Source organism: Kogia breviceps, chromosome 12 (genome assembly GCF_026419965.1).
Source record: "Kogia breviceps isolate mKogBre1 chromosome 12, mKogBre1 haplotype 1, whole genome shotgun sequence".
In the NCBI taxonomy this organism is placed as follows: Eukaryota; Metazoa; Chordata; class Mammalia; order Artiodactyla; family Physeteridae; genus Kogia; species Kogia breviceps.
Window position 1 is genome coordinate 53,428,863 of NC_081321.1, and position 23,502 is coordinate 53,452,364.

At 40.8% G+C, this 23,502-nt stretch overlaps 1 protein-coding gene across 1 annotated transcript; it reads left to right on the plus strand.

Moving 5' to 3' along the window:
- The first annotated feature begins 1,263 nt into the window (after window positions 1-1,263).
- HMGA2 (high mobility group AT-hook 2) lies at window positions 1,264-23,252 on the plus strand. Its single transcript, XM_067010624.1, has 6 exons — window positions 1,264-1,402; window positions 2,438-2,761; window positions 5,375-5,461; window positions 15,744-15,794; window positions 21,917-21,981; window positions 23,066-23,252. The coding sequence occupies exons 2-6, from the start codon at window positions 2,651-2,653 to the stop codon at window positions 23,250-23,252; spliced, it is 501 nt and encodes a 166-aa protein (XP_066866725.1). The 5' UTR covers window positions 1,264-1,402; window positions 2,438-2,650.
- The last annotated feature ends 250 nt before the right edge of the window (window positions 23,253-23,502 follow it).

The window sequence follows — 23,502 nt, forward strand, 5'->3', positions numbered from 1 at the left end:
CAGAATTTTATCTCTAGCCCTTGCAAAAACAAGCTAACAAAAACAAACGAGAAGCCCATTTTGTATGTGTATGTAAAATGTGCACAGTACTGTGCGAATGTGTAAAGCATGTGCAAACTTGGCAGTTAGGAAACATCCCTGCAATCGTTAGTATGTGAAATTTCAATCTCTTTGATGAAGATACCATCTTTCAGCCAAGTCCTGGCAGAAAACCTTTGGTTCCTGTGAGACCCCTCCCTCCCCAGTCAGCGCAGGGCTCCATCCGGAGGGATGGGGGCTCTCCTTCTCCATCACTGTTAGGCTTTCCCAGACCCAGGAGAAACCCTGGGTTTCTGCAGGGCACTCAACGCGCAGCTAAGTGTCCCAGCTCTGCAAAGGGCAACTGGAAATGGATTTAAAATGGCAACGCGGACCAATCAGCGCTGCCGCGCCTGAGGCGGACGTTTACACGCGCCTCCTCCACAGGCACAGAGGAACCTGGCGATGCCGAACTCCCTTCTTAGGGCTGTAAAGTAGGCGGTTTTTATTCCACGGTGGTCTGTATTTGGGGGAAAGAAAAAAATTCTTCCTCGGGTGAAAGTTTTTATTTTGGAATTGGTCCAAAATAATTTTGGGTGTGATGTGTGAAAATCTCAACTTAATTTTTTCAGAGCTTTTTGTTATTTAAGGATGAAAAGAGGTACATTTAAAAATGTACTCCACCTTTTTAAAACGGACTGTGGTCATTATTGTGTTCACATAACTCAGAAACAGTCCAGGCTATAAAATTAGGACTTGGCAGAAAGGGAGTTCCTAGGAAGAAGGTTAAATAGAGGTAAATTGAAGGGAGAGTGGACATTTGGCTCAACTGTGGATTTAGGAAGCTATGGGGTCCCCGCGTTGGGCAACCCCTCTACCCTGGGAGCGTTGGAACCGGGGTGCATAGCGCCAGCCAAGGGGGGACTTCGCGTCGCCTCCAGTTTTTCCCGGAGAAAAAAAGCTTAGGAAAGAGACTGGCGCGCTCCGTGTGCCTGTGTGCACATTGTTTGCACGTGTGCCTGTGTCTGTGAAAGTGCATGTGTTTCTGCATGTGTGCATGTAAGTGCGCGCGTTTGTTTACATGTGTTTATGCCTGCATGTGCTGTGGGAGTGTGCACGTGTGTCTTAAGTGCACGTGTGTGTGGATCCGCGAGCATGTCTGTGTGTGAATGTGTGTGTGTGCGCGCGTGTGTGTGTGTGTGCGCGCGCGCGCGCGCGACGGGTCGTGCGATCTGCGAGGAAGGCATTCCGACGCAGAACAGGGCGGCGGGGGCCTGCTCCTACTCCTCTTCAGTCGATCCCCACTCCTAGGAAACGAGAACTCTGCCGCGCGTGCAGCCAGACGCTTCCTGCAGAGTGTTGGCTCCGCATCGTGGAGGTGCAGGTAAAGGCCAAGCCCGTAAACGCGGCTCCGGGGGCAGCCACATTTCCGCGCCTTGCTAGGACAGCCGGCCAGGGGCGACCTCGGGCGGCGGGTGGGGCGAGGCCGGCGGCGAGCCGGCCCGGCATCCCCGTCCTGTCCCTTTAACCCCGCCGCCAGGCGAGAGCACGTGAGCGGGGCTCCGGGTGGCACCCGGGCGCCGCCGCCGCGGAGGCAGTTGTATTTCGAACGCTGCCTCTGGCCCACGGCCAGGCGCGTTGGCTCGGCGGTCCGCCTGGCCTCCCTCCTCTTCATACTTTTCCTAGGGCGCAGCCCCCTCCCCTTTATCCGCCCACGATTAGAGGTGGGCACTCCCCCCCCATCCCGCCGCCCCCTCCCCAAGCGCGCGCGCACACACACACACATACACACACACACACACACACACACACACACACTCACACACACTCTCATCCCGCTTGAATCCTGGGGCAGGAACTCAGAAAACTTCCAGCCCGGGCAGCGCGCGCTTGGTGCAGGACGCAAGAGCAATCAGCCCGTCCCCCTCCGACTCCCCGGTGCCGCTGCCGCCCGCTCCCGCCACCCGAGGAGGCGCGGTGCCACCCACCGCTCCGTCCCCTGCCCGCGCTCAGTGCCCGACCCGATCCCGGCAGAATCTCCCCATCCTCCCTCTGCTTTCCGACTGCCCAAGGCGCTATTTGTTTTCTCTCTCTTTCTCTTTCTTGCTCTGCGAGCGCGGAGCGAGGGGGAAGAGGAGGAGGAATTCGTTCCCCGCCTAACGTTTCAAGGGACACAATTCACTCCAAGTCTCTTCCCTTTCCAAGCCGCTTCCGAAGGGCTCCCGGTGACCGCAACTTCTGATCCCAAACGGAGAGGGGAGCCTCCCAACTTGAAACCCTCTTTTCCTTCTCCTTCGCTCTCCGCCTCCTCTCGCTACCTCCACCGTCACCTCCACCTCCGGCACCCACCCACCGCTGCCGCCGCCACCAGCAGCGCCTCCTTCTCTCCTCCTCCTCCCCTCTTCTCTCTTGTTGGCAGCCGCTGGACGTCCGGTGTTGATGGTGGCAGCGGCGGCAGCCTAAGCAGCAGCAGCCCTCGCCGCACGCCAGCTCTCGCCCACCCCCGCCTCGTTCTCCAGCCCTACCTCGTAGTCTCCCGAAAGGTGCTGGGCAGATTTGGGGCGGCAGAGGCGAAGCGGCTGCAGCGGCGGTAGGAGCGGCGGCGGCAGCGGTAGCGGCGGCGGGAGGCAGGATGAGCGCACGCGGTGAAGGCGCCGGGCAGCCGTCCACTTCAGCCCAGGGACAACCTGCCGCCCCGGCGCCTCAGAAGAGAGGACGCGGCCGACCCAGGAAGCAGCAGCAAGTCAGTACGCGGGCGGGGTGCGGGCAGCAGCCCACCTCCGCTCCCTCCGCGAGGGCCCCGCGACCCGCGGCCACCCGAGCGCGGGAGTCCAGCCGCCGCGGCCGCCACACGCCGCCGCGGGGGCGAGCTACGGAGCCCCGGCGCGAGTGCGCGGCGGAGCCCCGGGCGCCCGCGCCCCTCCGGGCCGGGAGGTGGGAGCCACGGCGGGCGGCCGGCCGGGTGCGGGCTGGAGGCGGGGTCGGGCGAAGCGCGTCTTCGGACTTTCGCTATTGTGCCCGGCCCGAGTGGCGCGGTGTCTCCTGGTGACGGGAAGCGGCCGGGTCCGACAAGCCGGGGCTCGCCAGGCACTTTCCGAGCCGCTTTGCATTGGCCCAGGGGTTAGCGGTAGTCTGGCAGGTCAGGGCTGGAGGGGCTGAAGCCCCGGGGGCCGGAGGCTCTTTCTCCCGCCAACCGGGGCTGCTCGCTGGCCGAGGACTGGCGCGCCGCAGCCGCCCCTTGGCGCCCTCCCCAAGTTCTCGGTGGCCTGAGACTCGCGCCCTCCCGACAAAGAACCCGTGGGCCCGCCCGGTTCTCTTAGGGCTTTTTAAATGCGGCGCGGCGGCCGCTGCTGAGGTGTCCCAGGAAAGGGGCTGGCTACAGGAGACCCTGGGTCCCCACGGGACAGGATTAAGTAGTTCAGCCAAGGGCGCGGTGGCAAGCAGTGTCCGAGAGGGTGCACGGTAGCTAGGGTCACTTCCTCGCCAGGCGCCCAGTCCCCCTTTTGCCTTGGGTCCCGCGCCTCAGAGCTGCAGACCTGAAACGTCCTTCTCCAGAGTGAGTGGCTGGGGGTTGGGAGGGGACGGTCGAGGGGCGCCCGGGACCCCGCGGAGTGGAGGGTTTTGTCTGCGGATGCAACCAATTAAGCGTGTAGCCTGCGCTTGCGGAGCTGCGCGCAGCGCTCGGGGTGGAGGGGTTTTGTTCGCAGCAATTTCCAAGCCTCCGCGGGCAAGGATGGAGCGGGACTTGTCTATTGAGAACATTTAAACTCCGCTTCCGTGGGATTTAAAGCTACTTCTTCGTTCTTTAGCCTTAAAGCGCTTCCTTCATGGCAAATAGGCCTATTAGAAAATAATCCTAGAGCCCCAAAGCTGCCCGAGAGCAAGGTGGGGAAGGCGAACGGTGTTTGCTTGCCAGTGCGTTTTAGAAAAGCTGCTGTACCTTTTTGAAATCATCAAAGGAAACAAGCCAATCTAGAGGCCCCTGAGTTTTCCCGCTCTGCCCAGGCGACACTTTACATCGCGTTAGGATCCTGTTTTACACCTCCCAGGAAGTCACTGCCCTTCCCCCCGTTCTTGTTTCCCACACGCCACCCGGCTCACTCTAACTCTACTAATTGCCCCCCACCTCCAAAAAATAATCCAAAAGAAATTGCAGTGGGGTCTGGAGGTGATTGGAGGTTTTACCTTTGAGTTAAGGCAGAGTTCACAAAGAAAGAAAAATGTGTCTCCTATGTGTTTGCTCCGGATGTGCCCACTGGAGCTAGTGGTCCCACAGAAGCTGGCAGGAAACCTTCCTCAGAATCTCTAAATAGGATGCGAATTTTCATTGAAGACTTTTATGCATTTTAAGCTAATTCTCATTTAATAACCGAATCTGAATGAGATGTAAATTGATGATTCACTGGATAAATATTTAGGTTCTGGAATATTAATCATCGCATTCTCTTAACCACTCGAGTATTTACTACTTGGCATAGAAGCCGTTTAAAGTTTTGCTAAACCTATTGATAGTTTCAATTTCTCCTTCCCAGACACTCCCATTCCTCCTCACTACCCACCCCCCCCATCCCTTTTGGTTTTCTTCGGTACACCCCCATAAGGGTTTTCTCAAAAGAAAGTTTTGGAGAAAAATATTTATTTTTATCAAAAGACATTTAAATCTAGACTGGAGACCATTCCTACATCTCCAATTGGCAGTGAAGAATTGAAGCAATTACCTAGATAATTCAAGCAAAGCCTTCCACAACAGATTTACCATAATTATTTGGGAATTTTAGGAGGAATGGAGTTATTTTAAGTTGAAGAACTTGGATAATTGCTGCAGTATTTCACTCAGTGTGTTGTATTGAGTTATAACTGACCTACAATATAGATATACAGAATGATCAAAAGCCACCTTTTTCAATATGGGAGATTGTTGAAATATTTCTGATGTTAGCTTCATATTTCTGTTGTTTAAAATGCTGGTATAGTGGAGAGTAGCATTTGGGTAAAATGCTTATTATTTCTATGCGTTGCCAAATACACAGCCTTGCATATTTTACACCTTAAAATGTATAACTTTCTTTCTAGAACAAGCAACCTTTGAACAGTCAGCCTTTGTTACCTTTTTCGGGTTGAAATAGAATCTAGCTTTCATATGCGAAATAGAATTTCCTCTATGAATTCTTGGATTACAAGTATAGTTATTTCCCCTTTCTGTAAACTCTGTACCATCATCATCCGTTTATGCTTGAACTGAATGTGTTCCAACAGTTCTGTTGAGCAGCACAGGCAGAAAATACAACTATAGAGTCAGGGTCAATTTCTTTCAGCCATTCTTGCCACAGCAGCATTTTTTTTCCCCTGAAACTAGGAGCCAACCGGTGAGCCCTCTCCTAAGAGACCAAGGGGAAGACCCAAAGGCAGCAAAAACAAGAGTCCCTCCAAAGCAGCTCAAAAGGTGAGATTTCTTACCGTCCTCCCAACTTTCTCAACGCCCAGAGGAAACTCCCTGTAATTTTCCCGTTCTAGATCCGCACCTAAGGATTTCTCCCAAGTGGGTAACCCAAGACTCATTTCCTACCTTTAATATTGGTGAGATTTTCAAGCAGATACTTAGCATTAAAAGTTCATGAAGATGCTTACAGTGCTGTTTTTAAACAATCACCAAATAATAAGAAACTTAAAACGGAGATGGGAGGGGGAGGTGGGGGAGTGGAGAATGAACAATTAAGATTTGCACCAGTTGTGAAATAGTTAAAAACAAATCAAAGCTATAGATTTTGTCTGGTGGTGAAGTTTTTGCAATTTCCTTAAAAAATAATAAAGATTAATTTACTTTATGCTTATTTACATGATTACTGGAAAACCAAATCCCACTATTAAAGTTAAGTACTTTGCCAAATAGATGATAATTAGAAGTAAATCCAATTATGGGATTCTGGAAAAAAATTTTCACTAATTTTACAGCTTTAAATGTGCTGATAAAGTACGTTGTTTGTTTACAATAAACCTGCAATATAGTATATCATAATCTCTCAAAAGCCTTTCCACCTCAGGTGACAGAGAAATGTTCTGAATAGGACAATGAGAAATTTTTAAAATAAATCTTTGACTCGTTTATTGTGTATTTTTGGGCAGGATAGAACCCAACCAAGTGTAACTTCCAGTGTTTTTCTTTATAAATTTTAAATTGCAGTTTAAAAACATCATGTTTGGTGGTATTTGAGCTAACAAAGAAGAAATATCTCAGGATCAATGCGTAGACAGAGAAGGGAAGGTGAAGATAAAATTCACATTTTTTTAAGCTTTACAAATAAATCAGAAAAAAAGTTTCTGTATTTTATTTGTGGGTTTGTATGCTCGTTAAAAACAAAGGTTCAAAATTCAGAATTAAATTTTGATATAGCTTTACAGTCGATTTGAGTACACCATGTATAGTATTTGTTGAAAATGATTGTATGCTCATCTTTTGAGGATTAATGTTTTGTGTGCTTTTCTCCGGGACTGTAAGCATTAACCATGTTATATTTGATAGTTTTCAGTGTTGTAAACTTCCATAGCAACCAGTGATACATATAAAGTTATTTAGGGAGCAACTATGAGTTCTTCTCTGTTTTATTTTAACAGTCTTGAGCAGAGTTGAAAGAGCAGATTTCTAATATATTTAAATATAACTGCTTCTCAGAGTGAAGATTTAATTGTACTCATATTTAATCACTAAACATTGAAGTAGCTCTAAATTATCTTGTCATTTAAAAGTGCCTGTGTAATCTGATATTACTAATATGAATACTTACTATTTGTTTTTTTACCTGCTTTATTAAATTTTTGAAAAGGGCCAATTTAACATAGGTTTTTTCTGTTGCATTAAGTTAATTTTATCTTAATTTTACTCTAATGGAATGGCAAAGAAATATCTTGGTAGCTAGCTGACAAACATTTAAACTATGATGTAATTGCTCAGAAAAATGCATCATAACACCTCCCAGGAAGAAATCTGTAATCTCATCATAAATAATTTAAAATTCAATACAAAGAAAGTGAAAATGAATTACCTCTCATATTTTACTGTATTACTCTTTTTTTTTGAACGAGTAAAAAGGTGCTTCCATCACCTTCTCTTCAGTTTGAAAAGTTTACCACTGACTAGCAAAATCTTTATTGACAAAAGGAAAGCTGAGACTTGTGCCTAATTTACCACCTAAAGCAAAATAACAAAAGGTTGGTCTCTTCCCAAGTAAGGTTTGACTTATTTTTAGTTACTTTGGTGATAGGCATTTATAAATGACCCTTAGGCTATTCATCTTTCTGATAATTCTTCATGTGTATGCACATAGTATTACAACTTCCAAAAACAGAAATAGGCTTTCTTTTTCCGAAAGAAATTTTTCTCTGAAATCTTTCATTCTTCCAGACAAAATTATTTCACACAATCTGTTATAGAAGTCCCCTTTCTAATAAAAATGGATACATATTATTGCTCAGAACCTGACTGTTATATTTCTTCAGTTTTATAAATTACGCTTCATCTGGAGAAGATAACACTTTGCAAAATAATGAATGACACTGATGAATTGGTCATGGCATGTGTAAACTTAAGGTATTTTCACTTTCGAATCGGTATTTATTGAGTTTGCTACTACCCTATGTAAACATGATTATCAAACATATATTTGTTTATTAAACATATGTTGTATTCTAACAAAACATATTTTTGTTAGGACTTTGAAAAGTAATCTTTTTTAGAAAAAGTTACATTGTTCATAACATGCTAGACTGACCAGAGTAGAGATGAGAAGTCTTCTATGATTAATAAATTGGGAATTCTCCTGCAAACCGAGACTCACCAAAGTGGAAAATATATAACAAAACCTGGTAAGTATATAAGAGAACAGAACTCTAAAATTAGAGGAGATACAGTGTACACTGGGATACTGATGATGTAGTATGTTTAAAATTTCTAGCTGCTTGGAGTTTCTTTACTTACAAAGTTTGTGTTTGGACCCAGTAACTGGCCTTGGGGCATTTGAAAACAAAACTGCTTGTTGGAAAATTAGCAATGTGACACTTGACAATGCATGAGGAAAGTTGCAAGACCAAGTGGAGGACTACTAAATTAGCAATCACTTTAATTTCAGGTCATATTCAATATAAAATTGATTTGTGTAATATATAAAACAAACATTTATAAAAACATAATTTGTTATGCTTGGAACTTTTGGAAGAGAAGATAATTATTCTTCACTTTGCTTCTATTCCGTTATGACAAATTCCCATGGATAACCATTATGTAGAAATTCTAGTTATTCATAAGAACACCAATCTGAGTGCTCAAAATTCATCCCTGAACCAGTTTCATATTGTTATCTTAATAAAAGAAATCAGAAGTTAATGTTTTCCTGAATAAATAATTTATTCGTGTGAGTATATGTGTGTCTGTGTATGTGTGTCTTGACCCTTTTATTTATGTCTTAGTTTGAGGTATACCTGTGACCAGTTGGCTCTTAATTTCCTTTTTGTTTTATTTTGTTTTCCTCTCCTGTTTGTGCTGGATGGAAATACTTTGTATTTTCACATTTCTCATGTTTGGAGAGAAGAAAGATATAATCTCCTTTATGTTTAGTTTAGGGTTTTTGTTGTGCCTGTTTAATGAGAGAACACTGGAGGGGTTTCTTTCACTAATTCTCCAGTGTTGAAGGTCACAAGTCAAATTCATCTGTAAGTCAGGCCAATTGTCATTCAGGTACTTTTAGGGAAAAAAAAAATCTGAGATTGAATTAAATTTTAATAGGAAGAATTGCATATAAAAAAGATCTCAGGTGTGAGATAGCCCTACTTAGTAATATCACAGATTTGCTTGAACTTCCTTTTGACTTTAGGTTGTAGTGAAGAGAAATAGAGAGCGAAGTACAAAATGAAAACACCATCTAGGTAAAGTATACTTCAAATAATGTGTTCAGGCAGACACTTAATTTATATTTTCCACTTGTCTAAACAAAGAAGACTTGATACAAATTGGATACTATAGAGGAAGATTTGTGCTCCTTTTCTAATCATGTTCCTAGAAAGATGGTTGATTTTTCACAAATGATTAATAACACCAAGCACAGATATTTTAGGATGAGAGAATGGGTTTTCCTCATCATTTCAGTTAAATATTAGCACATAGATGCTGAGCAAGGACATGATTTTTTTACGGGATATAGTAGGTTGAGCTGAAGAGAGGAACCAAAAGCATCATTATAGGTAAGTCAGGGAAAGGTGGTATTGGCAATTGTCATACAATTCCAGCCTTTGGCTTCTATGTTACTAATATGAGTTATTTTGAGTTCCTCTGTGTTTTTATGGGCAAGTAACTTCCACTGGGACTCAGGGCTCTATCTAAGGATACAGATAAATCCAGTCAGGTGGAATTACGTAAAGCCCAATTGTTGTCTCCATTATCTTGGTATTTTAGGCTGTCTTACCTAAACAGTTGACTTTTTTTTTTTTCACTTAACTTTGCCAGAGAGGACCGAGCCTTAATGTATCAGTAAATTCTCTCACAATGCCTTTGAGTCAGCGTAGATTATGATCCAAATATGGAAGATTCAAATACATTTGAGTTATTTTCCAAAATCACTTTACTTCAAGGAGCCCAGAGATCTCATTCTTTGCCAGTTATTCTTCTGAACTTTTTCATCGAAAGCCCCTCATTACTTTGACTGACTTCCAACTCTGGCTCATTTTTATCTCAAGGTCTCAACAGATCATTTTGCTCAAGAGAACATAACAGATTGGTATTCTGTTGCATTTCAGTTCTTTTTTGAGACTAGATGGATGCTGAAGAGCATTTTATGTCAGTTAAATCATTCAGACCTTATTATCTTATCTTGTTAGCTAACTTTCTGCAGTTTCCAGAGCTTGCTCTGGAACCATATAGCTTGGCACAAGGGTGGAACAATGAATTTTATATCCTAGATTCTGAGATTTTTAGCTCTGAATTTTTATACTGCCAACCAGGAGAAAAAGGTGAATGGAGAACTGATTCCATTTTAGGCTGCTGCTTTATTATTCTATATTGCTTTAATTCACTGAACAATGCTGAATGGCATCTTCTAAGTGATTTAACAAGGAGTAGTCACAGCCATTTTTTTCTCCAGGCTAATGTAGGGAGCAGTTTGCTCGAAAGGTCACCCTTATGAACTCTCATATCTTTGCTATTGATTTTTCTGATTACAAAGGAGGGAGAGGAACAGTAAAAGAGGAGAATCCTAAACTTTGAAAATAACTTTTCCTGTTATTTTGGCCTTGGCTTTAATTTCATGTTTGTATAGGTGAAGACAGGCATGTGTAAATAATGACATGGGAGTTGACAACAAGGACTTCCTTGGGGAAAATGAGCATGAACTACAATGGATGATAGAATTCACTTTTCTTTTTTGGACAATATGTAGTGATGGCAAACTTGTAATGTCTTTTAAAGACTAGAAATAGTTGCATGTACGTTTGGAAACCCATAGAACTAGATTAGCAAGAAGGTAAAGTGACAGTTACTTAACATTTAATGTGATTGATTAGTCCAGTCGATTTTGGTGCCAGTGCACATTGATTTACACTCTTTATATTTTTGAAAGAGCCACTAAAAGAAATAAAATGTAACTCTACACTTTTTTCGGATGGCTCCATATGCTCTAAATTCGGCAGGTCTTAGTCACATATACATATATATGTAAAGATACATGAAAACAAAGCAAGGTACTACTAAGCCCAAATATTTTTCTAATTCTTTTGTGTGTGTGTGTATACAGATGCACTGATTGATTTGGAGTGGGGCATTCTGGTTTTTATGCATTATCACAGTATGATGTGAGCATTTAGAATAGCAAAAAATTAATAGCTATCTAACTTTGATCCAGAAGTCAGAATTGGCTAATGCGCTTGGTTCCCAATCTCAGCTCTTGTCTATGTCTTTATAGGAAACTTGGAAATATTTTACTTTTAACTACTCATTTGATTTCCACTCTAGAAGTTTTAAAAAAAAAAATTCCCCATGGCTACTTCATTTTGTACGGGACTATCTCCCAGAAGAACAGACCCTTTATTGCCTTGAAATCAGATGGGGTCTCAGTTCCACCACTTAAGAACATGGGCAGATTGCTTAATCGCCCATTTAAACAGGGGAAGTAATAGCTGCCCTACTTAAATAAGATAATGCTCAGAAAATCACTCAGTACTTTGACTGGAAACTTACAAAATTGGGAGTACTCCTTCTAAGGGTAACATTTTAAAATATGGAGGGAGTTAAGAAATTACATTTGACTACCTACTAAATGCTGTAGCTTTTGTCAGGCTTACCTTCCATATACATTAGCTCCTTTAATCCTTTGATGTAGGCATTATGGTCTTCATTTCAAAAATGAGAAAACTGTGATTCAGAGATGTAAACTGTGACATGTCTAATGTTCAGCTCCAGTAAATTGGAGTACCTGGGCTTGAGTTCAAATCTAATTCTAAAGCTTATGATCTTTCCACTATTATGCAGTGTCAAATATCTCGTAAAGTATTTGCTACAAGGTAGATTATGTTTTCTCCAGTAACCAGAAATGTAGGTTGCAAGTTAGATTATGAGAAATCTTTGGAGGGCAGTTCTCTACTAGCTTATAAAGGGATTGGCAATTTGTACCTACTGCAACCCATTCCCACAGACTTTTGGCCCCCAAATAAACCAGAAGGCTATGACTTTGGAGATCATGGCACATCCAGAAGTGTTTCTTTATTTGTTAAATGAAGGGGCTGGATGAAATGTCTTCTAAAGCCCTACCAAGCTGTAGAATTCTAAAGGCGAGAGGGAAACAACAGGGAAACCCACAGGTGATATAAACACCAGTGTTTCTTTCTTTCCTTCCTTCCTTCATGCAATAAATATGCACCAGACACTAATGCTAACCACTGTTTCCAAGATCAAGCGTTCTGTTTGCTAGATGAATTTCCTTTTTTCATTAATGTTTTAGTGCTAATACATTGAAGAGCCCGGAGTACCAAAACTTCTTAGAGAAAGATATAATTACATTTCCCATTTAATAGTCTCCCCAATCCTTATGAACTTGCTTCTAAAGCATCTTATAAAATTAAATACACAGTTCAGAACTTATACTTTTTTTAAAAGGCAAAAATAAGAATGAAGACAAGCTAGGAGGGAGTAACACTTAACATATGATCATTGCAAACGTTAGTATAACAGGGCTGATAATAGTCTGAATTTCAGTTCTTAATAAATGCAGAATTCCCACCCTCTCTCCCTACTCCCCCGCCCTGAGATAAGCAGTAAGTACTCAGAATAAGTTATTGTCTGAATTATGCATGGGTTTGTAGTGTGGAACCAAATTCCACTCTGGCGAAGGAAAACCAAATATACACTTACACAGTATTGCATATGTTAACATATTAAAAACAAAACAAGCCCTCGAAATGTTTTGTTTGTTTTCTATTGAAAAATAATATTCCGAAGAGCATTAAACACAGGGGAAAAAGTTAAAGCCAGTGTTTTCCAGTATGTAAAATTCCTGGATCTATGCTGGTTTACAAAGGAAAATCCTAACTGGTTTTGCAGCTTTTGTGAAGTTTGATCAGAATGATTAAATAATGCGGGTTTTAAGGAACAATGAAAACCTCCCAGATCGACGACACACAGCACAGCTAATGTGTTTCTTCTAGATGTAGTCTCAGAAGAGGGTTTCAGTTTACATGTAATACTGGCCCCAAGACCAAGGAGCAAGTTTGCTTTTAACAAGTCCAAGTGATAATCGTGATATTTTGCCCTTTAGTTAATGGTGCGAATTTTATTTTTGAATAGACTTTTTGTAAATGGGATGCTCGTTTTTAAGTCCTCTTGTTTGCTGGGCTTTCTCTCTCTATGAGAGATTTGCTTTCTCTAACCTTGAAATGCAGTGAAACCCTCTTAGAAAACAACCCTCTTTTTAACAGACTTTAGATACACCCGGATCACATCATGGCCCCGGAATATAACCACCATACAGAAAAGCCTGGTGTAGCGCTGTTAGCTTTTAAGATCAGCAGTCTTCTCCTCTCAACCCCACCTACCATCCCCATATGCCCATTAGAAAGGATTTCTATCTTCCATGTTTGTATAATTTACTACTGAGTAAACTGTGCAACCTTACAGTTGCTTCTAAAGGGTAAATCAGACACTACTTCTGTATTAGGGAATTTTGTACTCATATAACTCATGATGTACTAGCCAGAGGGTTTCTTAAAAGCTTCATTCTTAAGGTGATCTATGGGTGTAATGGAATATTTGCATTGATTGAACCTTCTATGAGATTGGACTAACTTAAAGGAAAGCTTTCCCTTTAAGAGTTCCATCTGGTTAGGAGTGAAAGAACATTTATTGAGCACCTCATTTATGGCAGCCACTTCACTCCTCGGTCCTCACCGGAGGTGTTATCTCCATTTCACACCTGAAACCAAATTAAGGTTTTCAGGGACCTGCCCAAAGTCGTAAAGCTAACATGGCAGAGCACAGATTTGAATCTAAGCTTTCCAAAGTGGAGTCTGTGTTCCTTTTGAGATCTCCCTCTCTCCCTGAGACAACACTCAGAAAGAGGGTGTGATTCACTGGGCACTCCTGGCTTTCACTTAATTTAACTCATGCCCTTATGACTGAAGGTAAGACAGGACCACTAACCCTTGACAAGAAATGATTCCTTTGTGGAGCCATTCAAAGTAGTAACCCCTCCTACTATGATTCGGAGGGCCCAAATCTGACTCAGGTGGAGCTGAGTCAACTCAGTGACAATTTTCGTTAACTAAAATATCTCCTCATAGCAGCAAATGCATGTAACCTAAAGGGAGGTAGCGTTGTCAGGAGAGAGAGAGCCCTGGCTTTAGAGTCCAACAGAACTGGGTTCAAATCCCAGGCCTGCCACCTACCAGCTTTGTGTGCGACCTGAGTTATTCAGCTTGCCTTTCTAAGACTTAATTGATCGTTTGCAAACTAAGAGAAATAATAACAGCTACCTTACATGGACGGCTGTTGTAAAGATTAAAATAACACATGGGAATGACTTAGCCCGGTGCCTGGGGTATTTTAAATGCTCAATAAATGTGAATTAACATTATAATCATACAAAGTTTGGGTTTATTCATGGAACCTGTTAGATAGGTCAGGAAGATATTTGGTGAGAAATCTTGTGACATAAAAATCTTATTTTGTCTATGTACCTGTGTATCTTTGTATCTCTCTGAGTATCTATCAATCTGTCACCTATCTCCATCTATTTTTACCAGATTGAAGGGAGAAAGGAGAGTCATTTGGCAGTGTAGACAGTTATAACAGGTAATTTTAGTATCATTGTACCAAGTACTTGCTGCTAACCCAGGTAACAAAAGTAAAATGCAAAACGAGTTATCCTGGCTCAGGTTACCTGTATTCTTGTGTTTATATAGCCTTGAGATAATTCTCATACACAGAAGAGGATATACTAAGTTTTCTTTACTCCGAAAATGAAAACTATAAACTTTTTTTTTTTTTTTGGCTGTGTTGGGTCTTTGTTGCTGTGCGCAGGCTTTCTCTAGTTGCAGTGAGAGGGGGCTACTCTTTGTTGCAGTGTGTGGGTTTCTCATTGCACTGGCTTCTCTTGTTGCGGAGCACAGGCTCTAGGCGCCTGTGGGCTTCAGTAGCTGTGGCACATGGGCTCAATAGTTGTGGCGCACGGGCTTAGTTGCTCTGCGTGCGGCATGTGGGATCTTCCCAGACCAGGGATTGAACCTGCATTGGCAGGAGGATTCTCAACTACTAAGCCACCAGGGAAGTCCCTATAAACGTGTATTTTTATAGAAAAGTGTATGTGATATGTGTGTATTGGTGTATTTGGGGATTGGAGTAGGGATGATAAACACAGGGAAATTATAATATTAAAATATGTTTCAAAAGGGAAAAAAACAACTGTGATACCAGAAAAATCTTCTGTGAAGTAAAGCAATGAATAAACTGTTAAGGTAGTTAGAAATATGTTCATGTCAGGTTTGTGTTGAGTGTGGAATTGTTAATTGTTAATAATATACATTGTTTATTAATTATTATTTTTAGCATCCCTGGTTTCCATCTCAGAGAAAAACATTGATGATTTCTGATAGCTTTTTTTTTTTCCTCTCTGCTTTGGGTGAACTGATTGACAGGTGTTTGTTTGGGGCAAGGAATAGGAAATTAACTATGTAGAAGTGTGCTAATATTTGTTTTTTTTGAGTTAGAAGCCTATATATTTTCACTCACATTTAGATTTGCTTTTGCCTAACAATGTGGGTAGAAGTGGTTTGTAAATTGTACAGTAATATATTAATGTTAATTTTGGTAATTTTAGTTGTGATATGGAAAGAAAAATCATCATTTAAGAAACATTAATTTTCTAAAAGTCTACTTTACATAATTATGGACATGTGGGAATAATTTTTTTAAATTACAGATAGAAATAAGGGCAAAATGGATTTTAAAAAGCATTTTCATGCATTTCAGAGATTACTCCAAGGGAGTCTGTTAGGGTGAGGGTTGCATAGATCTCTCTTTACATCATGCAATGAAAAATGGAGAAGAGGAACCTTCAAGGAGAAAGAGATTGTTAAAGTAATCTTAATACCTCATCTGCAAACCAGAACATTCTTACTTGAAATGTGTCCCCTGGTACAGCACTTATAAGAAATGTCAGGTAGGAAACGATATGACTTCCGTTTTCATTTTGCAGAAAGCAGAAGCCACTGGAGAAAAACGGCCAAGAGGCAGACCTAGGAAATGGGTGAGTAGTAAGATAAAATTTCTGTTCTTTTTTAGTACTGAAAAATTTCTGTTGTTTTTTTAAAATAAATTACTTTTATTTTACCAATTACATGAATTTCTAACTTATGGTTTGATGCATCTTTGAAAGGGTTAAGGCAAGCAGCATATTATCACCACCTCTTACCCTCAGGCTCCAGGAGTTTCCTCAAAACACTTTTCTTTCCTGGGAGTGTCTCCTTTTTCTATCTCTTATCAACATGAAAAGAGTCTCCACTCTTCCTTCAAATGGGGTAACAATGAGATGACTTGTTCCCTGGGTTGAGTAACTAAGGTTAAAGGGTATTATGAAACATTGGAAGTTGATTACAAATGGTGATAAAATTCAGATGAAATGTGTATGAGATAGCTTTTTAACTCTTTCTTTTCATTTCTTTTTGTTGTTGTTCCCGGGATGGTTTGGCCTTGGAAATATCTCATTTTCTAGGTGGTTTGTGTTTTCCTTTTCGCGTTGCCTTTGTTAGGAAACCAGGTTTTACGCACTGGTTTTTCTTGCTTCCCTTAGTAGTGATTCTTACATACTGGCGGTGGCTTCCATGCAGGTGTAACTGACCCCATAGGCACACAGATCCTGTATCTTTCTGAGGCCAGAAATTCACTGATGGCTGAAGAGCTTTGTTAATTTTACCACTTGAACCTTGTTCTTTATGCTGCTACATTACCATGTTCTTCTGGTCTGTCTTTCCCACTGACGGAGGAGAAAAGTCTTAAAAACAAATAAAACCATTTCTCAAGAAAGATGAAGTCATCCTCTCTCTACCCTGGGCCATCTGTAATGGGATCTTCGGCCTTGCTTTTCTCTCTTCCATGGTTCCATCTTCATGCTTCATCTTTTTCTGAAGTTCTTTTGCTGCTCTGCTGGATTGTATTTTCCTGTTAGTTTGCCATTCTTCTCTCCTCCAGAGTTCTGCATCCCTTTCTATTTATACTTTGGTATTGCCTTTCATTCAATTTATTCATCTTGTATTTATTTCCCTCTGCTCAACATGTGTTGGGATTAGATTTCTTAGCACAAGGAAATGGGGATGATCTTTAGATTAAAAACATCTCAGTGTTACAGTGTAACCTTAAAGTAAGAGCATTTTATTCAACCTCTGGTCAATAAATGAATTCTCTCCAAACTAACCCACCAGGTGGTGATCATCTAGACTCTGCTTGATTACCTTTAATGTTAGGAAACTCACGGTCCTCTTAAGGCTGCCTCTTCTTTCCTGGAAAGCTCTGAACATTAGAAAATACTTCCATCTGACTCCCTGTAACTTCTGCTAACTGTTCCTAGGCCTCCCTCCTGGGCATATACAGAGTAATTGTTATTACTTTTACTTGTGATAGCTCTTCAGATATTTGAAGGCAATTAACATATACCCTTTGTTCTCTTTTCTGGTTTGAATATTTCTAAGCCTTTCAGCTTTTTCCCATGAAGGAACATTCTTCTTATTCTCCTCTGAGTATGCTTGTTTTTTTGTCTGTAATATGTCACCCAGAACTAAGTATCATATTCCAGGTGTGGGCTCCATAACCAATGGGTTTATTACCTCTCTTGTTAGACGTATGGTTCCAGTTACCTATTACTGTTTCATCAACCACCCCAAAACTTAATAATGTAAAAAAAAAAAAAAAAAAGCTCATGGATTCTTTGCGTCAGGAATATGGACAGGGCACAACAGAAAGGCTTGTTTCTGCTTCAGGATGTCTAGGGCCTCAGCTGGGAGGATTCAAGCAGCTGGGGGTTACCTCTCATGCTTGGGGTAGAATTTGGAGGCGTCTTTACTCACAGGTCTGGTGCTTTTGCAGAATTGGCTTGAAGTCTGGGTGCATCTGGGGGTGTCCTCTGGAGCACCCACACACATGGCCTTTCTAACGTGGTGGTCTCAGGGTGGGAAGTCAGCCTTCTGACATACACTCAGGGCTCCCAGAGAGGGTGTTTTCCCAAATGAGGAGAAAGCTGCAAGCAGGGCCTTTTTTGACCTAGTGTCAGAAGTCAAAAAGTGCTACTCCATTACACTCTAGTGATCACAGTGTTGACTAAATTGGTATTGGCATACATATCAAACATAGGTCTGCCATTTTCTAAGCATCAGAACTAAAAGGACATTGTATTCCATTGAATTCATCAATAAGAAAAATCTATATAAACTTTCTTATAGGCAACAGAATAGGAAATAGGTAAGTTCTTTGAAGTCATGAGATTAATGTTGCTAAAATGAAATGAAACGCATTGTAAGCAAATACAGTGAAATTTAACCAGCGCTCAGCTTCCATCAATTGTCCCCCAACCCAGCTTTATTGAGATGTAATTGACATATAACCTTGTGTAAGTTTAAGGAATACAGTGTGTTGATTTGACTTATGTATTGCAAAATGGTTACCACAGTGGCATTAGTTAATACCTCCATCATGTCACATAATTACCATTTCTTTTTTTGTGGTGAGAACATCTAAGATCTATTCTCTTAGCAACTTTCAGGTATATAATACTGTATTGTAAACTATAATCACCATGCTAGATCCCCAGCACTTACCTTATTACTGGGAGTTTGTACCCTTTGACCAATATTTCCTCATTCCCTCTGCACGCCCCAACTCCCCCCAAGCCCCTGGCAACCACCATTCTACTGTCTTTTTCTATAAATTTAGCATTTTTAGATTCCACATATTAAGTGGTAGACAGTGTTTGTCTTTGTCTGACTTATTGCACTTAGCATAATGTCCTCAAATTTCATCCATGCAAATGGCAGGACTTCCTTTTTTCTCTGGCTGAGTAATGTTCCATTGTATGTGTCCACCACATCTCCTTCAGGCACTCATCCGTAGATGGACTCTTAAGTTCTATATCTTGCCTCTTAACTGGTCTTCTTACCTTTCACCTTTTCTACCTTTGGCTCTCCTATGTTTGCCAGTTAACCTGCATAGGGTATAGTCACATCACTGCTCTTCCTAGAAACTTTCTACGGATCCACGGCTGGCCACTGAATTGATTACAACCTTCCCTAGCTCTTCGAAGTCCCCAGTTTATACCCACCTCCCTTTATGCCTTTATTTTCCACCACTCATCCTCACACAGCCGATGTTTCAGCCAAGCTGGAATAAAATATGTAGTAGTTAAAGGATCTATATGGTTTCATTTTCTCAATGGATTCTTGCTCATTTGGCGGATATCTGGATTCCAGGCACCTGATTTTCATGCTGAATAAGAAGCGCACGTGAAGCACCCACCACAAAATCCCTTGCCTTTCTGGGAATAATTGGGCCATCTTCATTGACCCTCATGGTTTCTAGTTTTTACTGACTGTGAGAATGGAAAATATTGTGTAGCTAATTGTTATAAGACCCCGATTTGTTCCCCAAAGAAGAGTTGTTCTACTTAGAAAAGGAAATAGAAGGAAATTGTGTATTTTTTTTCTAGACAGCGTGTTTCCTTTTTGCTTATATATATTCTGTTGGGTAGAGTGTGCAGCCAGTCACAGCAAGGCATTCAGTTCAAGGGCATTCTTTACTGGAAAAGCTTGTACTAAAGAAATAAATTATTACATTTTCCATAGGAAATGAGCCTTGTACTTTACAGTAAGTTCAATTCTTTCCAACAGTGTCATTCACTGATTTCCTTATATGAGAGATATATTTTTGAACTGACAGGATTTACTAGGTACAGGGCCTAAAAGCCAAACTGGTCCCCTTTTATTCTTCTGGGTTGTTTTGTTTTAAAGTTCTTTTGCTTTTAAAAAGAAGTCTTGTACGTTTTATGGTGTCATGTAACAGGGCTGGAAGAAGATATCTACATTGTCACCTTCTTATCTGATGTGACTGGGATCAGTACTTGGTAGGTTACTCCGAAGTTGCTTAACCAAAAGTATGTGGATATAGGAAAGAAATACGTGCCACTCTTGCTTCTGCGGGGGATGGAGTGTTGACTAATCCAGTGAGGACATTAACTAGATTTTGGTTAAGAGTACTTCTCTTATTTACTTTATTACTCTTTTTTTTGTTTGTTTTTGTTTTTGTTTTTTTTTTCTGAGTTTGAATCAGATTTCAGATCTATTATTTTGATGAGATGCTTTGGACTTTCACATTTCTTTGATCTGGAGGAGGTGAGAGGTAAAGGAAGGAGAGAGAAATGGGACCTAACTTTTCTGCTGGTCTCAGGATCTGGATTCAGGTGGCTTGGGTTCAAACTCTGGCCCATCACTTGACTAACTAGAATCTTCAGCAAATTACATGACCTTTTTAAAAGCACTTTTAAAAACTATTTTAACTGAGGTATAGTTGATGTACAATATTATATAAGTTTTAGGTGTATAACATAATGATTCACAAGTTTTAAAGGTTATACTCCATTTATAATTATTATAAGATATTGGCTATATTCCCTATGTTGTACTATCTATCCTTGTAGCTTATTTATTTTATTCATAGTATTTTGTACCTCTTAATCCCCTACCCCTATCTTGCCCCCCTCCCCCCTTCCCTCTCCCCACTGGTAACCACTATTTTGTTCTCTATATCTGTGAGTCTATTTCCTTTTTGTTATATTCACTAGTTTTATTTTTTAGATTCCACGTATAAGTGATAGCACACAGTATTTGTCTTTCTTTATTTCACTTAGCATAATACCCTCTAAAACTTCATTCATTTTTATGGCTGAGTGATGTTCCATTGTGTATATATAGGGGTGTGTGTGTGTGTACACCACATCTTCTTAATCCATTCATCTGTTGATGGGCACCTAGGTTGCTTCTATATCTTGGCTATAATAAATAATGCTGCCCTGAACATCAGGGTGCATGTATCTTTCTGAATTAGTGTTCTCATTTTTGGGGGGATAAATACACAGGAGTGGAATTGCTGGGTCATATGGTAGTAATGTTTTCAGTTTTAAAGGTCCAATTTCCTCCTCTTTAAGAAGATGGTAAGAGTGGTACATTTCTAATAGCATCGTGTGAGGATTAAATAAGGCAGTGATGCAAAGGGCTTAATAGAAGGCCTGGCACATAGTAAGTGCTCAATAAATGTTTAACATTATTATTAATTCCACTGTACACTTTCATGTAGCTATCACTGACAGCCTAAACCCTAATAGCATATAGCTACCTGTAGCTACACATGGAGTGAGGTGATCGTTGTGCATCAAACTCACCGAGTACCCTTGGCGGTATCATTATATCTTTACTATATCTATGCTGAATATCATCAAGTTTAAGACTTGCTTATAAATAATACTAAGGTACATTTTAAATCTATTTGTAGTTAAGGAAAATTATTTATTTATTTATGGCTGTACTGCGTGGATTGAACCTGTGCCCCCTACAGTGGAAGCGTGGAGTCTTAACCACTGGACCTTCAGGGAAGTCCCCAAGGAAGATAATTTAAATTGCAATTTATAAGCTTTCTAACTGTACAGTTTCGATGCCATGTGTTGTTCATCAATTTGGAAAGTAGTATTTCTGCTGTGTGCCTCAATAGGCACATGCAGAGATGTCCTCGCCTCTTAGAACCTATATAGATTTCAGTTAGTCAGTCCTTCGGCCAGTTGAAACTAGGCATTTCATATTTATTTGCATTTCTCGATTTTGGCTTTAGACAGGAGCCCATCATGTAACTGATTTAGTGATGGAAAATATTTGGAAAAAGTTTTAGAGAGTAGAGCTAAGGCTCAAGAAAATACAGTGCAGTAATACAATGTTAACCTTGTGTATGAAATGCTCCATCCAGATGTTGCTTAGTGAAGCAGCCAGTGCTTCTGGAGGAAAAGAAGGAAGGACAAAATAATAAAGAATAAATCAGTGGGAACCAGAGATGTTTTTAGGTGTTTTGTTTTCAGAATATCTTTATGAGAAAGGAAATTAACAACAGAAGGGAAATACTTCTGTAAATATGAATTAATGGTTTGTAAAGAACAAAAAAGAAATCATTCTGGGGATACTGAAATTGACCTAGAAATTGATCCAAGGACTAGATGCTGAAGCTTAACTTCAATTGGTCACTAGAAAGTTACTAACAAACCCCAGCTGTTTTCTCGGGTTGCTGATTCTCTTTATTTGGTAATGGGGTGTGTGCGGTCTGTTGATTTAAAAATATGCATTTCAGGCTTCCCTGGTGGCGCAGTGGTTGAGAGTCCGCCTCCCGATGCAGGGGATACGGGTTCTTGCCCCAGTCCGGGAAGATCCCACATGATGCGGAGCGGCTGGTCCCGTGAGCCATGGCTGCCGAGCCTGTGCGTCCGGAGCCTGTGCTCCGCAACGGGAGAGGCCACAACAGTGAGAGGCCCGCGTACCGCAAAAAAAAAAAGCATTTCTATTCCATATCTTTTGGGGGACAGTTCCTTTATTAAAGAACTTGTGATACACAGGAAAGTGATGTAATTTCATTAGTTAGTCAAACATTCTAGATAGGCAACAAGAGCTTTTTGTTTTTCTAAGTTTGTAGAAATCTAGAAACTTAAGTGATGATTTAAAAATTAAGTAGGAGGAACTAAATCGGAATAAAACCTGTTACAACTAGACTGGTTGAAACTCTTTGGATTTCTTCTAAAGATCTCAAGCATTAATGTATTGAGGAACCTGGAAATCTAATGTTGAAGTTAAAACATTAGGTTTTCATTTCCATTACTTTTCCCCTCCAGATGTTTGTTACTTTTTTTTTTTTAACTTTTAGCCATTTGTAATTTAACACTTGCTTTGTTTAAACTGAAAATATTTCTTTGATGTTTAGAGAGGAATATCCAATAATGCATATTGCAGATAATTGTAACTTTTTACTGGAGTCAGAGGGAAAGAAATGACTTTGATAGAATATCAAAAACTGTCTACTAATGGAGTGTGTGAAGACAAAACCATTTTCCCTTAGAAACTTGGAAAAACAACATGCTTTAAAAACCGGGAGATGCTTCCTCTAAAGCACATGAGCTTTTGACATATGCTTAATAATTAAAATATAAATTTTCTGATGCTTATAACGTGTTCAAAATCGGTAAGCTATATTTTCTGAAGCTATCTCCTTTGCAATATTTTGTGATAAAAATGGAGATTTTTTGCAAACCCTAATAGAACTCTGTGGGGAAAAGTGACTTAAGTTGATTTTCTTTTTTTAATAGCTCACTGCAAAATTCCCTAAAATGCTTATATAAAATTGCAAAATTAAATATGAAAACACTAATAAATACATCATACTCAGAAGGCAAGAATTGGATTTGATCATTAGCATTTTGATTTAGTCTCTTTTTTTTGCTTGTTTCAGTATTGAAGTCCTGTTCTTAATTATTCGGTTAATGATGTCTTTAACAAAGAGACTGATAACCAGCTCTACTTGGTCATCCAGTTCAGTTTGGTATTACCAGCTTCTACAGATCCTGACCATTCAGGATTATTCAGACATTGACCTTGGGGTCCACTGCTCAAGTGATGCTACCACAATACCACAATAGCCAGGTGGTCTTATTAAACTATAATCAAGGAAGAATATGTTTTTCTCCCACTTGTGGATGAGTGGCAGATTATAGACAGGAGGCGGTTCAAATGAATGTCCTGTTTCTCGACCCAAATAATCTAATCAGTAAAATCCTGGCCAAGACAGTTATCTCAGTTTCACTCTAATTAAATGACAAGTACTATGAAATTCCGTGACCATTTTATATGACAGTAAATGTATTTAAGACTTTATCCATACTACCATAC

Excerpts from the sequence above, each read along its gene's own strand:
- HMGA2 (XM_067010624.1), top strand. The coding sequence starts at position 2,651 with ATGAGCGCACGCGGTGAAGGCGCCGGGCAGCCGTCCACTTCAGCCCAG. Across the intron at positions 2,762-5,374 it reads GACCCAGGAAGCAGCAGCAA|GAGCCAACCGGTGAGCCCTC; the intron begins GTCAGTACGCGG and ends CCCTGAAACTAG. Across the intron at positions 15,795-21,916 it reads GAGGCAGACCTAGGAAATGG|GCTTCCCTGGTGGCGCAGTG; the intron begins GTGAGTAGTAAG and ends TATGCATTTCAG.